This window comes from Erinaceus europaeus, chromosome 7 (genome assembly GCF_950295315.1).
Source record: "Erinaceus europaeus chromosome 7, mEriEur2.1, whole genome shotgun sequence".
In the NCBI taxonomy this organism is placed as follows: Eukaryota; Metazoa; Chordata; class Mammalia; order Eulipotyphla; family Erinaceidae; genus Erinaceus; species Erinaceus europaeus.
In genome coordinates this window covers 7,362,397-7,380,078 of record NC_080168.1, presented here as the reverse complement: position 1 = coordinate 7,380,078, position 17,682 = coordinate 7,362,397, and the positions used below count along the sequence as shown (strand labels likewise).

General features: G+C 41.7%; 1 protein-coding gene across 3 annotated transcripts in view; it reads left to right on the top strand.

Moving 5' to 3' along the window:
• Positions 1 to 17,682, top strand: part of DOCK10 (dedicator of cytokinesis 10) — a 309,226-nt gene that overhangs the window by 136,380 nt on the left and 155,164 nt on the right. For all 3 annotated transcript variants that reach the window (XM_060193683.1, XM_060193682.1, XM_060193684.1), the window contains exon 3: positions 16,099 to 16,188. In XM_060193683.1, the coding sequence (XP_060049666.1) occupies positions 16,099 to 16,188 (90 nt within the window). The remainder of the gene's footprint in view (positions 1 to 16,098; positions 16,189 to 17,682) is intronic.

Below are 17,682 nucleotides of genomic sequence, written 5' to 3'. Positions count from 1 at the left end.
GAGCAGGCCAGACAAAAGCAGGAGAAGATATCTTATTTGAACTACAAGTGACAAGTCCCTGGAGTGTTTCAGAGTAGGAAGTACTCTGGTGGATTTTGTTAAAAGCTCATCTGGCCTCTGTGTGGAGAACATGTAACAGGATGGAGAGGAGGCTGGGAGACCAGCTGGGAAATAGTTTCCTATTAGTGGATGCTCAGGGAGCTATCTGAATCCCCAGCCCCCAAGTCCTTATTGTTTAAAAATGGCAAAACAGACAAATAGCTAGATTTAATTTGCAGTAGGCCCCTGACAAGCAGAAGGGGTAGTGTAGAACATTGCTAGCACATAAAATCTCAAGTGTTCAAACAAAATTCAGATAAATAACTATACTTTTTTTTTTTTTTGCTAATGAAACCATTTTTGAATTTTGTGCATTACGGATACCATTAAGTGACTGCTGGGCTAGCGTGGTGGTGCCTCTTCCCAGACATGTACTCTCTGGGCTGCTACTCACTCAGCAACGTGAGGGAGTTGACTCAGGAACTAAGCTTGTGGCAGTGAGGCAATGCAATATTTTTGTTGATCAGGGAGCCAAGGCTTTTAAAAGACAGACACGGAAGTGGCAAGTAAGAAACAGAAATGGCTAGGAAAGGCGCAGAGAAAGGCAAAAGAGGCTGGAAAGGTAGGCACTTCCTTAGCAACTGTTGTGAGGGTTTTAACTGGTAGGATTAATAATACCCTGCAGGCAGGGAGGGTGTAGAGGGTAGAAAGAAGATAGATCAAAGGAATGGAATGGGTGGGGATTCAGGCAAAACAATGATTATGTAGATAGGCCATAGTATCAGGAATGCAGGGTGGAGCAGGGGGAGCTGGCTTAATGTTTTAAGGAATGCCAGGCTCCTGGAGGCAGAAAAATTCAGGGTGCTTTGTGAGGCTCCTCACAATTTCCCGACATCTCCCCATTTGTTTTTATCTAATGACCATAGTATCAAGAATGCAGGGTGCTTTGTGAGGCAGGGAGGCTGATAAGATGGGGCAAACCTTTGGGGTTACTCCTGTGCCTCCTTGCTCAACCTCTTGGTAGAGAGAGAGACTGAGAGGATAGACATACTCCTCAGGTCAAGCCCTGCCAGAATCTACCACATCCTCACAATTCTGGGTTTGTTGTTGTTTTGTTCTTATTGTTTTTAGAAAGAGGCAAGAGAGCAAGAGCTCAGGGCACTGCTCTAATATCCATTGGGTCATCATGCTCCATGTAGTCCTGGGGCTGAGGCCAAGGTAAGGTATGTATTTTTACTAGCTGAACTACCTCTCTGGTCTCTTCCTTCTTCTCAACTCCACAGAAGAGATGGTCCACAGTTCACCATTTGTCTAGTTCTGCATGCACAGTGAATTCATAATATTCTTTTATTGCCTTGATTTTTAGTTTTTTAAACATTTTAAATATTTATTTGCTTATTTATTTTTAGTGAGAGATACAGAGAGAAGGGTAGAGAGAGACCAGAGCACGGCTCAGTTCAATTTGGGCTTGTGGTGGCACTGAGGCTTGAACCTAGGACTTCAGAGCCTTATGAATGAAAAAGAGTTTTGCATATTGTGCTATCGCCCCAGCCCCTACTATTATTTTTTGTTTGTTTATTGCCATTAGAGTTGTCACCTGGGCTCAGTGCTAGCAGGATGAATCAATTACTTTTGGAGGTCATTTTTTCCTGGTTTTCCTTTCTATTTTATTGAATAGGACAGATAGATACTGAGAGGAAGGAGAGAGAAGGAGAGAGGCCTGCAAACCTGCTTCACCACTCATGAAGCTACCCCTCTGCAAGTGGGGAGAGGAGGCTCGAACCTGGGTCCTTATGCATGATGTGTGCACTTACCTGGGTGCACCACTGCCCAGTCCCCTCTGCTTTCTTTTCTTTATAGAAATAGGTAAGTGGGGGTCGGGCAGTGGCACAGTGGGTTAAGCGCATGTGGCGCAAAGCGCAGGGACCAGTGTAAGGATCCCGGTTTGAGCCCCCGGCTCCCCACCTGCAGGGGAGTCGCTTCACAGGCGGTGAAGCAGGTCTGCAGGTGTCTATCTTTCTCTCTCCTTCTCTGTCTTCCCCTCCTCTCTCCATTTCTCTCTGTCTTATCCGACAGCGAATTGCGTCAACAAGGGCAATAATAATAACCACAGCGAAGCTACAACAAGGGCAACAAAAGGGGGAAAAAATGGCCTCCAGGAGTGGTGGATTCATGGTGCAGGCACCGAGCCCAGCAATAACCCTGGAGGAGGAAAGAAAAAAAAATAATAAAATAAAAAAATAAAATAAAATAAAATAAAAAGAAATAGGTAAGTGATTGGAGGAAAATGAGAAGAAATTCATTTTGGTATGTGTAAGTTTTCTTTGACTACTACGATGCCCATTTATTCACTTGTCAATGTCTACTCTTTTGATACAACAGAAATAGAGAGGAGCCAGGTGGTGGTGGCATATCTGGTTGAGCACAAACATTACACTACACATGGACCTGGGTTCAAGTCCTAGGTCCTCCCCTGCAGGGAGGAAATTTCACAAGTGGCAAAATAGTGCATTTGGACTCTCCCCTCTCTTTCTCTCTCCCTCCCACCCACCCTCTCGCTCTCCATTTCCCTCTCAACTTCTCTGTTTCTCTATTCAAAATAAATTAATAAAAAATACTTAAAGAAATCCTCACCTGCAGAGGAATCGCTTCACAGGTGGTGAAGCAGGTCTGCAGGTGTCTCTCTTTCTCTTCCTCTCTCTGTCTTCCCCTCCTCTCTCCATTTCTCTCTGTCCTATAATAAAAAACAAAAATAAAAATTACTTTAAAAAAAAACTAGGCTTAATCTCTAATACTTTACAGAGAGTTTGCAGGTACCTACTAGATATTACAGATGCATACATTTGGGATGGTAGGAATCCTCTCCCTTTGTGTAAAGTTCAGACCTTTCTTTAAAAGTCCTTTACAATCCATAGCCTTGGACCCCTATCAGGGGATTGTTCACTGACAAGCTCCTGTTCACCCACCGAGAACACCATTTCCCAGGCTCATCCCTGAGTGCTGGGTAAAGACTGATTCCCTGATATGTGTGGGCAGTGCCCACTCACCAAAGGGGAAGTTGTGACATAATGGTCCCTCTGACCCCAGTCATCATGTGATGGAAGGAGGGAGAGGGACTTTGAACTTTTGTCTCCTTTCTCCCAACGTCCTTGGCACAGTGGTGCCCTCAGGATGGAGGAATCCAGCTCACTTCTGTGTCTCCACTTTTCCAAGCACCCACACTTGGGACATGACTCACTATTTGGTTTGTTTAATCAATATTTATTCAGCACCCACGAGGTGCTGAATATAGAACAGCACTTCCAAGACCAGTGAGACTGACAAGAAAAGCAAAGACCACGTGTTTTAGGAGTGTGTCCTAATATGGAAGAAAAGCAAAGCTGCTTAAGAATGGTGATGGTTGAGACATATTAAGAAATGGGGAGACTAGCTCTTGATACACCTTTTCTGGAGAGTGTATTTTAAACATTGGAACTACAAGTAGGAAGTTTTCATTGTCTTTTTTATATTTGATTAATTAACTTATTTTGGATAGGCACAGAGAGAAATTGGGAGGAAAATAAGGAGAGAGAGAGAGAGAGAGAGAGACCTGCAGCAGCATTGCTTTACACCTTGTGAATCTTCTTCCTGCATGTGGAAGCATGCAGTGGGCTTGAACCCACTATAATGTGTGTACATTACCCAGTGCACCAACTCTCTGTCCTCTGTAGAAGAGCATTTTGACCCAGGGTCTAGTATCAAATTTTCTCTAGCTGCTGTGTCATCTCAAGCCATTAGCATTCATTTTTTATGTGGATTCTCAAAAGTAGCCTTTGACCAGACTTCTTGTTTCCCACTTTATCCTGGTTCATGCAAATGCAGCTTTTCAAACAACAGTGGTTCAAAGAACAATGGATGCTGGGTCCCTAGTTAAAACTTTTCACTGAAGCTTCTTTGCCTTGAAAACCACACCCAACCCTTGCCCATTATCTGTTTATTTTTGTTTGTTTGTTTGTTTTTTACCTTTGTTGGTTTCTGTGTGCTTGTCTCCTAGCCCCTATTCTGTTGACCATAAACAGATACCAAACCTTTCTCTTCCTTGAACTTGCAAAGCTTCCCCCCCTCAGAGGAGAATGGCTGCACAGCTAGTTCTCTTCATTCATGATTCAGTTCCAACACTCCCTCTTCAGAGAAGCATCCCAGCCTCCCACTTGCACTCTCCCACTCTCCCACTCCCATCCTGTGTCACACCACTGCACTAGTCTGCCTGCTTTACTCAAGGACACATACCACAAACCTGGAGGAATCTGCTTTGCATTTTCACTCCTCTGTCACTGGTTTCTGGCACTTGGTGTGGAGCCCTCAGCAGGTTAAGGGCATCTTCTGCCTTCATCTTTTCAACTTGAGCCAAAGGTAGCACAAAGCAGGTGGGAAGTGTGTGTGTGTGTGTGTGTGTGTGTGTGTGTGTGTGTGTGTGTGTGTGTGTGTGTGTGTTATATCACAAATCACCTTCCCAAAGTATATGGGTTATTATTTAGAACTCAAGTTTCACCTTCTGAGTACCTTTAGGAAAAAGGCCATTTTGAGATGGAACTTAGGAACAAAAGGAAGGAAGCCATTGACTTTGCTCAAGGAGGAGGAAAATGATCATTAATGTGATACTTTCCTCTTTGACACAGCACACCATTAAAGGGTCGCACGGGGCTCACAATCCCCTCTCCAAAGGCTCATTTGCTCTGGTTGCTGCTGACTAAGGTTAATTTCCCTGTTATGCTTTCTATATCCATTCACCTGCTTTCTGTTAGGTGGCAAAGGAGAAAACAGTTCCCACCTGCATTTTAGTCACCCAGAACACTGCCTGGCTCATGGACATTCACTAAAGATGGCTGGAAATTAAATTTAAAGAGTTCTACTGGAGTAGAAGCACTTTCCTTTGCCTTGGTACACCAGATATAATCCTTTCACCGGGATTCAAGGATAAGGCATTCTGAATAGTATCATTGCTTTTGCTGTAATGGTTTAGAAAGAATAAGCAGTATAGATGCATGCATTAACTCATTCATTCCCATGCCATATACCAACTACCTGAATAATCATGCTCGCTACTCTTATTTCCTTATCTTTATTTTTGAAGCTGGTTATAATAGAATCTTGAAAACAAAAAAATTACAGAATTTAGGGACTGAATAAAACTATGGCTTTGTAACAATGGCACAGAGGGTACAAATAAATAGGAGCTAAAGAACAGTTTCAAGGACAGACTGAATTGTAATGTAGTGAAATGATTCAGTTTAAGGAGAGGTTAATGTGAAATAGCAGAACAAAAAAGAAATCCGGAAATTGGTATCTTGCTGAGTCAAAGATACAGAAGTCCTTGGGTGGAATCATTTCAGGTAGATATAGACTTTTAAATGAGGAAGTGCAGGTGGATGACAACTGGTACAGCACAGGTAGAAAGATCTCCCAATGCCTAAATTTCAACATTGTCCACACCAGTAAAAGCTCCCAGTTTGGCTCAACAATCTATGAGCCTAGTTGAACACTGACACAAATATAGATGAGAAGAGTTCCTCTTGAAAGGTGTCATTTTTGCCATTCCATGACCTTCTAAAATCCATTCTTGAGATCAGTAGCTTCTTGTCTCATGCCCCAGGGCTTCTCAATACACTCTGTAATTTTCATAGACTCACTACTAAGAGTGAGAGGATTCTGATATACTTTTTTGAGGATATCAATGGCTCATATGCTTGTCTTTGGGGACTTCCAGCCTCAACTGCATGAGTCAGTTTTAGAAGAAGAATCAGGAAGACCTTAATAGATTTTAAATCAAAAAGTAAAAAGCTTGTGAGTTTTGGTTTTTACTGAGACACAGTTTAGCATTTCATAGAATTCTCAACCTCACTTTAAAGCTTGGACTCTGAGCCCCTAAAGCAGGCTTTCAAAGGCTTGATTGTTCAAGTGAGGACACTGTAGTTGTAGCTTGAAAGCTAATCTTTGTCATGTTAGGTTATTCTAAATGACACTGTTCTTACTGTTCACAAGCTAGTATTTTGAAAATCTCTTTTTTCAAGGATGTACAGTAACTGTGAGAACAGGAAGCAAACATCAGCACTTTGACTTTTGCTATAGTTTCTGTCTAAACAGCATGCTACTTAGAAAATGCAGAAGCACAATTTGCTGGGTTTATTAACTCCCTGAAACCCAGAGTGAGTCACATCTTTGGGGGAAAAATACTTGAGAAAAGTTATCCTGGAGTGCTTATTTCAGTTCACTAAGAATACGTGGAGGGCAGGAAGCACTGTACCCAGTAGGGTGTACATATTACTGTGTGTGAAGACTTAGGCTTAAGCCCCTTGTCTTCACAAGTAGGGGGGAAACTTCATGAGATGAAGCAGTGCTGTAGGTGTCTTTCTTTCCCTGTATCATCTCTCTATTTGAAAGAGAGGGAAAAAGTAAGGGAGAAATGGTCACTAGGTAGATAGATAGAGACAGAGAGATGATAGAGACGGCTCTGTGTTTGATAGTCCTGGGATTATATGTGGACATAAAGCTTGTACATGGATACTCATACCAGTGTTACTCCCAATAGCCCCAAAGTAGAAGCAACTCAAATGTTCACTGTGTAATCAATGGAAAATTGTAGTATATCCATAACATGGAAATAGCAATCAGCCCTTGAAAGAAATGAGGTGCTGACTCACTTTATAACATGGATGAAACTCGAAAACATTATACAAAGTGAAATGTGGTATCCACCCATTTGCCGGTGATGTACAAAATGGGCAAATTCATAAAGAGGGAAAGCAGATTGGTAAGTCTCAAGGGCTGGGGAGAAGGAAGAATGGGAAGTAACTGCTTTAATAAAATTCTTTTGACAGTAATAGAAATGCTCTAAACCCAAATAGTGATGTTAGCTCACACCCTGTAAATGTGCTCTAAGCCACTGAATTCAAGCCTTTACAAGAGTGGGTTCTGTGGTATGTTGGTCATTAATTAATCATTGCATTTATTTAGTTTTATTTTCGAGGCAGGAAAAGTCTCATACATACATGTTTCTGCTCCAGGTTACTTTTTTCAGTGAGAGAGGGAGAGAGAGGCCACAGCACAGAGCTTTCTCCTGCACTATAACACCTTCCAAATTGTGCAGGGGTTAAACCATGCTGATACAGGTATACTACCCTTAATTATTTATCCAGCCCTGATTTTGAATAGTTGTACTTATTTATCATTATTATTTTTTTATTTTATTTTTTATTTATTCCCTTTTGTTGCCCTTGTTGTTTTATTGTTGTAGTTATTATTGTTGTTGTTGTTGTTGGATAGGACAGAGAGAAATGGAGAGAGGGAGGGGAAGACAGAGAGGAGGAGAGAAAGACAGACACCTGCAGACCTGCTTCACCACCTGTGAAGGGACTTCCCTGCAGGTGGGGAGCCGGGGTTCAAACTGGGATCCTTATGCCGGTCCTTGTGCTTTGCGCCAACTGCGCTTAGCCCACTGCACTACTGCCCGACTCCCTATTTTTTATTTTATGATATAAAGAGAAAGAGAGAGACCAGAGCAGCATCCATTCTGGCATATTGGCGCTGGGGATAAAATCTGGGATTTCACACATGCAAATGCATGTGTGAAAAAGTGGTATTACTGAAAGATTGTTCTAGAACTGGGGTGGGGATGGATGAAGAGATGGGGTGCGAAAGGTTCATAAAAATACTTGTCTGCATTCAAATAGTTAACTCTTTAAAGGGAATTAATAAAATGGAAAAAAGAAGTAGGAAGGAAGATAAGAAAAATAATTCCACTTATTATTATAGTTCATTCCAAAAGCAGATTTAAGGTACATTCCTTACATAAAATAAAGCCCACATGTAAGATGGTTGGCTGAAATAATCATTAGAGGAGCATGACTTTGGGGTCTACAATAAACACCTTATAGTTAAGCTGTGAATTGTATGTGTAATACAGAAAGTGATGATATAGTTTCAAATATTTAAATGTATATATGTTGAATGAATTAGAGGTTCTCAAAAGGTCCCAGCACCTAATACTAAACTAGAGATTCAGAAAGAACCAGGGAAAACAAGAAAGCAGAAGTATGGGTAAAATTTATATAGGAAGGAGCCCAGCCAGGAAGAGGAAACATAAGAAGGCACACAGGATTGGTGTGGCAGATAGGTTACGATGGTGACTCATCACAAGGTCATGTCTGAAGGCCCAACAGTGGACAAGCCTCTTCCCAGAGTCTCTCAGAAGAAGGAGCTCAAACCACCGCCTCAGAGCCCTTGCTAATGGGAGGACTTGGTGTAATCAGTATTTTCAGTTTTTGGAGCACTGTGTTCTCTCACTTCTCAGAGGAAGTCAGGCTCATTTTGCAACCTGGAAAATGAATTGAAAATAAAAACGTTGAGAGCCAGGGAAATGTCTCAGCCACAGACAGGTTGCATGCTCTGCTACTCCATAAAAACAAGAAAGGCAACATTATATAGAACATTATAAATGGTGACCGGGTACTCTGGTCTTGGTCTCTCTCTCTCTCTTTCTTTCTCTCTCTCACACATACAATTCTAAAAAGTACAGTGAGTTGCTTAGTGCTTCACCAGTCCAAGTGTAAAAAAAAATCATGAGCCAAATCTTTCAGATGCCCTCATTCAGTTCTTGAGTACTTTGATGGCTTGAATCTCATGTGTGACTTGGCCAGATGATGACAACAGTCCAGCTACGGACAGTTTTTCATTATTTATGTATTAAGTAATGATTTCACTTCAGCAAAAGAAGAAGAGCATTCCTTAAGACAGTGTGAAGGGATTAAAGTGACAGTTCCAAGCAGCTAAAACCAAAATGAAATAAAACCACAACCGCACTTTTTAATATATTTATTTATTTATTTTCCCTTTTGTTGCCCTTGTTGTTTTTTTATTGTTGTAGTTATTACTGTTGTTGTTATCGATGTTGTTGTTAGATAGGATAGAGAGAAATGGAGAGGGGAGGGAAAGACAGAGAGGGGGAGAGAAAGATAGACACCTACAGACCTGCTTCACTGCTTGTGAAGCGACTCCCCTGCAGGTGGGAAACTGGGGGCTCGAACCGGGATCCTTATGCCGGTCCATGCACTTCGCATCACATGAGCTTAACTCACTGCACTACAGCCCAACTCCCAACAGCAGTTTTCTGAATGCAGAAAAGAAAACTGTCTCCTAGGAAACAGATGCAATGCAAGTGTCAGCTACCCGAGAGTAAAAGGCACCATCAGTGTCTCAACGGGACAGATTCCTTTGAATATCACTTTCCGACAAGTGCTTTAGTCAGAATTGATCGTGAAGAATTAGTTAATGATCTAGACTGTGAAGTTTGTGAAATTTTCAAGCTCTTGTGGATTAATTACTATAAACAACATCATTTCTGTCCTTTTAAGCATCAGGAATCTACAATACTATCGGGGGGGGGCAGCTTTGCTTAGCCCCTGGATAAGAAAAGCTGCCTCTTTTTTAAATTTTATTTATTTTATTTTTTTGAGAGAGATGCATAGAGAGAGAAATACCAGAGCACTGCTCAGCTCTGGTTTATGGTGGGGCGGGGGACTGAACCTGGGACTTAGGAGCCTCAGGCATGAGAGTCTGTTTGCATCACTATTATGCTGTCTCCCCCACCGAAAAAGCTGCCTCTTTTCTTAAAGCTGCAAATTGTATGTAGAATACAGAAAGTGATGATATAATTTCAAATATTAAGAGTGTGTGTGTGTGTGTGTGTGTGTGTGTGTGTGTGTGTGTGTGTGTTGGATGAACTAGATATTCTCAAAAGGTCCCAGCACCTATGCTAAACTTGAGATTCAAAAAAAACAATTAAAAAAAAAAAAGCAGTCTGCCTCTCTCTTTCCCTAGTAGGGTGGGTCTCTGGGGAAGCAGAGCTCCAGGGCACATTGGTGGGGTCTTCAGTCCAGGGAAACCTGGCCAGCATCCTGATGGCATCTGGAACCTGGTGGCTGAAAAGAGAGTTAACATACAAAGCCACTATGGTTTTGTTAATTTATCCTTCCTTAAATAAAAAATAAATTAAAAAAAAAAAAAGAAGTGTGGATAAAATTTCTGTAGGAAGGAACCCAGCCAGGTCAATGTGGCCTTTGACCAATTGAGCAATGACTCCACTTTGCTTGAAATGAACTTTTCTGTGGGTGTCTGAGCCAGTAGAATAGTGTCTATAACAAAGCCACTCGCCCACTGCAGAGTTAAAGGAAACCAGAAAAGTGGCAGATTTGTAGCTGAAGGTGCTTGGACATCAGGAACCTGAACTGACAAGCAAACGTCTGAATGCTGCACTCTACGTAAAATGGCGGTTTTGATTTTCAGTGCCTAGTCTCTGGACTATAAGCCCTTATTTAAAAAACAAAACAAAACAAAAAAAAACCCTGCCACCATAGGAGGGGCTCGGCAGAGCTCCCGTGCAGCCTCAGATTCATTTCATGCCGCTCGGCTACACTAATTACCAAAATAAAAGAGGGCTTATAAAAGAGAACAGGAAGTCTGCTGCGGCCAAGGCAATTTGTCGTGGTCTGAAAGCATCTAATTCTCAGAAAAGAAATTCTTTGTAGACACATTCATACCCTCCGCAAATGTGACACACATGCTAGGATGTCCTTTTTGCTTCAGTGGAGACACAGTAAAGAAATTTTTTTTAAATGAGCAGATGGATCGCTGGGCTTAATGGTGAAACTTTACGTAGGGTTTCTGCTTTGACAGGCCAGCCCTCCAGAGGTGCAACAAAACATAACTGAAATCAAGGACATATCGGAAGCATTGATTGGCTATGTGGCTCATTCTCCATGTTTTGTGTGTTCTGTGCAAGCTAACAGAGGTGTAACGATTCCATGCATGTTGGAAAAGAGTGGTTTATATTTAGAACACAATTCCTTGGGAGTGTTTCAATGCCAGGCATTTCATCCTAGAGCTTGCGTCATTTTATAACTAGAGGCCATTAGGAATCACTGTAACCTTTGCACACATGACTGGACAGATGCTGAGTTCTTAGAACCTCAACTTCAATGAATTTCCAATCTCATAGACCATATGTGAGTACTAGCTTCTGTACTGGGGGGTTCTGTCTTTGCTTTATGACATCCTAAATCAAGTAGCCATTTGATTATTATGATTGGAAACATGAACCCACTTTCCTGATACTTACCATTAACCAAAAAATATACATATGCTTCTTAAACCAACTCAGTCTTGACTGTGTTGCCCTGTATCACAAATGTCTTAGTGAGACATTTGACTTACAGTATAACTGAGCAAGAAGCTTACATTTGGACCACATTACTGTCAACAGACTTAGAGTGTTTTAGGACAGCGGTTAACTTTGAGTTATTTATTTCTTAGTGGACCACCATTGAATGTTCTCCCTGAGGGACTCTCTTCACTCTTCATATCAGAGAGAGAAGAGACACAGACAGACAGATACACAGAGGAAAGAAGACATCACAGCACTGCTTCATCATCCAAAGAATTCCCCTGGTGTTGTCCATGATGTTTTCATGCAGTACTGGATTCCAGCTCAGGGCCTCCAGCATAGCAAGATGCCATTCTACTAGGAAGGTTATCTCCCAGGCTCAGCTATTAATTTTTAAAGAACAAGAAATCAATAAGAGACAGTAAGATATTAAGAGAAAGCAGAATCTTTTTGGTATAAATTTTTTATTGTAAATAATGGCTGAAGTCCTAAATATATATATAATGATCCCAGTCTTGCCAGTAGGTTACACTATGTCATGTTCCCTGGAAACCAATCAAGTGCATCTGCAAGTTATCTGCCCAAACAGGAAATAAGTCACCCCCAGATAACTGAAATCCAGCAATAATCCTCAAAGCTCAGTTGAGGTATTCATCTTTATCTACTCCAAATGTCCAAAAGTTTACTTGCTTGGTATCAAGTCTGGCTAGAATAAAAGACTCCATTTGAAAGAGGAAATTCAAAAGATATGGAAAATTTAAAACCTAAAATATAATAAGATGTCCCTAACATACTCAGTGGAAGTCATGGTTCCTTGTGTATTTATCTACCCTCGGCAGATAAATGATTGGTAGGCCTGCTTCTCACCACTTCCAAGCTCTGTTCGCACGGCTATAGTCAAACCCTGTATTCAGGGTGAGGGTTTGTTCTTAATCATACGATGCATCTTGAACGCAGAAACACATGACATTCTTCCTCTTATACAGTGTCTAAGCCTTGTTCTCTCTAATATGTACATACCACATACCCACAGTCATGTACCACACACATACTCACATATGTTCACACTAGACATACCTTCATCAACACATGCTCTCATGCATAATCATTCTCACACCACACACACACACACACACACACACACACACACACCTTCTCCACACTAACCACACAGACATGCTTAATACATTCCATAAGAAATATGTAAATGCCCAAATAGGAACTGAAGTTCTAGCAGTGAAGGAAACAGGCCCAATGTCTTTTGCATGAGGAGTGAAGAAAAAGGGAGATTTTTCAAAGACTGGAAGTGTTTAGACTGGAAGAGAAGGAATGACATTGTCTTAACTGACACAGTTGTCAACACTGGCTGTGAACTCAGAGATGAAATGCCCTAAACTCTCTTACCTACCTACCCATCCCTCTGAAAAGAGGAAGTGGTTTGGAGATTCTTGAATATTCCAACAATTAGTAACATGCCTTTAATAAATATATAGAACTGTTCCAACAAGCTTGAGAAACTGAAATCATACATTTGTGGGTCTGGGAATGTGCAAAATAAAAGGTCCCAACAATTAGTAGCATGGATATTAACATGACCAACCCAATGTCCCTAGGGCCTCCTAAGAACACAAACTGAAGGAATTTAGCGAATGCTATCATTACCTGTTGGAGGAGCTATGAAATTCAGTTCCAGGTGCTGTTTTTGTTTGTTTGCTTCCAGCTCTGGCTTACCGTGGTAAAATGGATTGAGCCTGGGGCCTTGGAGCCTCAGGCATGAGAGTCTCTTTGCATAACCATTATGCTGTCTAACCCCCACTCCATAGGTGCTATCTCTTAAGAGACATTTTGTTATTTCAATTTATGAATTCAATCCACTTAATAGAAAGCTGTTTGGCAGCTCTGAAGTTGAATCTATTTTGTTTATTTTAAGAAAAAAAAAAAAAAAAACAGCAGTATAATGCTGAATTTTTTCCAAGGGTCAGATTGACTGACCATACTTTCTGCCTTCCCACTCCTGACTGTGGTTACATGGAGGGATCCAAGTGCACACACGTATACACACACACACACACACACACACACACACACACACACACACACTACATTTATCCTGGGTATATTTAAAGCATTCTTCCTTATAAGACTGAAATCTTGATTTTGTATGTTTCCTCTATTTCTAATTTATTTTAGCATTGAAAACAACAAAAATATTTACCAATAGAAATAAATTGGCCAGAATATATAGATGCCCTAGATTGTGTTTTCTTTCATTCTGTTTTTTTTTTTTCTTTTTACTTAAAGATAAAGAGAGAAACAGGGAAAGAGAGACATCTGCAATACTACTCTACCCTCAGAAAGCTTCCACACCACAGATGGGGGCAGGGGGTTTGAATCCAGATCTTCAAACCTGGTAATGTGTACACTCAACTGGCCACATCACCTCTCACCCACTGCCAGTTGTGTGTTCTACAGAGAAGGAAAGAGCTTAAAACAGGTCTTCACTGATTAACAATAAAAAATAGTCAGTTGCAATCTTGACAATGAGAGTCAAAAGAAGGCTTGAATCTTCTTCTCCTCCTCCTCCTCCTCTTCTTCTTCTTGTTCTTTTCCCTCTCTCTCAGTAATCTTTTTTTATTGCCTAGAGACAGCCAGAAATTGAGAGGGAAGAGGGAGATCTAGAGGGAGAGGGAGAGAGAGATACCCACAGCCCTGCTTCACCACTTGCAAAGCTTTTCCCCCTGCCTGGGAAAAAGTGGGGGGCGGGGGCTGAAACCCAGGTCCTTGCGCACTGTAATGTGTTCACTCAACCATGTGCACCACCACCCAGTCCCCTGAATCTTCTCTCTTAGAGAACAAATTAGTATGAGCCATGGGAGATTTCCTTGTCTGTGTGTGCGCGTGCGTGTGCGTGTGCGTGTGTGTGTTTGTTTTGAGATAAGCTTGATTTATAAGGCAGTACATGTGTCAGGGGTACAGACACACCTCTCATTCTACTGTCTATGCCCACGCCATGTGGCAACCACCATTGTGCCTGTGTCCCTCTACCACTTCCCACTGATCCATCCTCCACCCAGCCACTAATGACTTCAGTTCTACGTCAGAATCACAGGGTTGTTTCTGTTGGACAGTTTTTAGTTTTGTCTTTTTATGTATGTTATCATTTCACTGGGGTATCAATGGCTTACATTGCAGTTGTTGACACATGGATACCATCTCTCATCTCCTCAGGAAAGTTCTCTGCAGAACACTTTCACCTACAACTTGGCCCCTTTTTTTGTTATCATGCACCAGGACCCCTTGGCTTTCTTCACCCTCACCCTCGACTTCCTTCAGTAGAGTCTTTCGTGCAATGCACCCTACCCAGTCCAAATGTCACTGTGATTTCCTTCTCTGTCCTTGTTTCTTAAGTTCCATCAAAAAGTGAGATCATTCAGTATTCATCCTTCTCTTTTTGGCTTATCTCACTACCATGATGCCTCCAAGTTCCAACCAAGATGAATTGAAGGAGATGGTTTTGTCATTTTTAACAGCTGAGTAGTACTCCATTGTGTGTGTATGTACCACAGCTTGCTTGCTTGCTTGCTTGCTTGCTTGCTTGCTTGCTTTCTTTTTTTTTTTTTTTTTTGTTTGTTTTTTGCCTCCAGGGGTTTCATTGGGGCTCGGTGCCTGCACTATGAATCCACTATTCCTGGAGGCCATTTTTCCCATTTTCATTGCCCTTGTTATTGCATTTGTTGTAGTTGTTATTGTTGTTATAGTTGTTATTGTTGTTAGATAGGACAGAGAGAAATGGAGAGAGGAAGGGAAGACAGAGAGGAGGAGAGAAAGACACCTACAAACCTGCTTCACCACTTGCGAAGCGACTCCCTGCAGGTGAGAAACTGAGGAATTGAACCAAGATCCTTAAGCTGGCCCTTGCACTTTGTGCTATGTGCCCTTAACCCGATGCACTACCACCCAGCCCCCCCACCACAACTTTTGTAGCCGCTCATCTGCCCTTGGATATGTGAGTTGCTTCCATGTTTTGGCTATTATGAATTGTGCTGCTATGAACATAGGTTTGCATAGGTCTCTTCTGATAGGTTTGTTATCTTTGGGTGAATCCTCAGGAAAGCAGTTGTTGGGTTGTAGGGTAGGTTTATTTCTAATGTTCTGAGATATCTCAACTCTTTTTAAATATTTATTTATTTATTCCTTTTTGTTGTCCTTGTTTTTTTATTGTTGTAGTTGTTATTGATGTTGTTGTGTTGGATAGGACAGAGAGAAATGTAAAGAGATGGAGAAGACAGAGAGGGGGGAAAAAAGACAGGCACCTGCATACCTGCTTCACTGCTTGTGAAGCGACTCCCCTGCAGGTGGGGAGTCAGGGACTCGAACCAGGATCCTTAGGCCGGTCCTTGCGCTTCGTGCAACGTGCACTTAACTTGCTGTGCTACCACCTGACTCCCTATCTCCAGACTCTTTTCCACATGGGTTGGACCAATTTACAGTCCCACCAGTAGTGCCAAAGTGTCCTTATGCCTCCACATCCTCACCAACACTTTTTGGTTACTGTTGTTTTTTTTTTTAATCCAAATACAAATGAGTTCTTGTCTTTCTCATTTAATTTCATGTGGGCTGTTCACCTACAGCCCCATCTCTGTGATAGCCACAAAAAAAAAAAAAAAAAAAAAAAACAGAGGCCCTCCACTCTGATAGCTAAAACCCATTCTTTATATTCTCATCTGTTAACAGTCCCCCGTCTCTTCAACTTACTCTCAGAAGCTAAAACTGAAAAAACTTCCCTGTTGCATTTTTGATAGACTGGTCTGCCTGATTCTCCCCTGCTGGAAGGCTTAACGTCTTTTCATTGTTCTGCTCAGACTGCCACTGTTCCTTGGGATATCCGAACATTGTACTCAACGGTTCCTGAAGATGCTGAGCACAAAGCGGAAAGTTTACTGGTGAAAGAGGTATCTGTGACTTTGTTCTGTTTTTTTCTCTCTCCTATTTTTGCTTTTTTTTTTTTTTTGTCATTTATGGGTCTTGGATGTTGAATGTGCCTGATTTCATTCCTCCAGGATGCTTTTGCATTCAGATAGAGACACAGGGGAAAGACACCACAGCCCTGGAGCTTCCTCTGGTGCTATGGCACCTCCCATATGGTGCTCAGACTCACATCTGGGTGATGTGCATGACAAGGCATGCACCTTACGTGGTGAGCTATATCTGACCTGTTGACCCTTTGTGAAATGTGGTGGCTTATGACACTTTTGGCGTAAGACAAGTCCATAAGAAGAGTCTCTCTTGGTTTTTAAGTCGCATGTAAGAAGGAACTTTCTTGCTTTAGAATAGATCAAAATGGCTTCAGCTCTCATCTCTAAACATCTGCTTAATTTATTGCCTGGTATGTCTTTGAGTTAGAGGTAGTCAACTCAAATGCTAACTCTTAGTACTGATTCAGAAACCCCACCTTCAGTCTTTCAAGCAACTTATCAAGGACAACTACATCTCCAGACATGAAGAGCTTATCAGCCAATGCTGCAGGCTCCAAAGGATATTTAGGGCTCTTCAAAGGCTTCTAAGTTTGAGATGTGCTTTCATGAATCCAGACTGATCCTTTAACTTCCCCAGTTCTTGGGGTATGTCTTTTTCAGCTGAGAACAGATTGCCCAAGGAAGTTGTCTTTCTCTTACTGTTTCTCCTGGAATGATATTTCACACCATCTTCGGTCCTACTTTCATTGTCTTTCAACTACTTGCAACTGGGGATCACTTCCCCATTTATCAGTTCCACCTTTTAGTTTAGTTTTAGTTTAGTAGCTTTTAGTTCTCCCAAGAATGGCTGCAAAATTTTTACTATTTAATTTATTCATTGGATTAAAAACAGAAATTGAGAGGTGAGGAGGGGATAGAGAGGGAGGGAGATAGATACCTGCAGTCCTGCTTCACCCAGTGTGTGCGAAGCTCAAATGTCACAGCAGAGATTCTTTCCCATTACGTGAATGAACCTTACTATGGTTTTTCTTAACTTCTTGACTCTAATCTAGTAGGGGGAGGGGAAAAAAGGAGAAAGGGAGGAAGGTGGGAAGAAACTCTTTCATTACCTGCTGATTTTTCTCTATCGCTGCTGTGAAAACTCTCAGACGTGCAGGTAGTTTTAAAGAATCTGGTCGGGGAGTCAGGCGGTGGTACAGAGGGTTAAGTGCAGGTGGCACAAAGCACAAGGATCGGTGTGAGGATCCCGGTTCGAGCCCCTGGCTCCCCACCTGCAGGGGAGTTGTTTCACAGGCAGTGAAGCAGGTCTGCAGGTGTCTGTCTTTCTCTCCCCGTCTCTGTCTTCCCCTCCTCTCTCCATTTCTCTCCTGTCCAACAACGATGACATCAATTGTTGTAATTACAACAATAATAACTACAACAATAAAAAACAAGGGAAACAAAAGAGAATAAATAAATTAATATATTAAA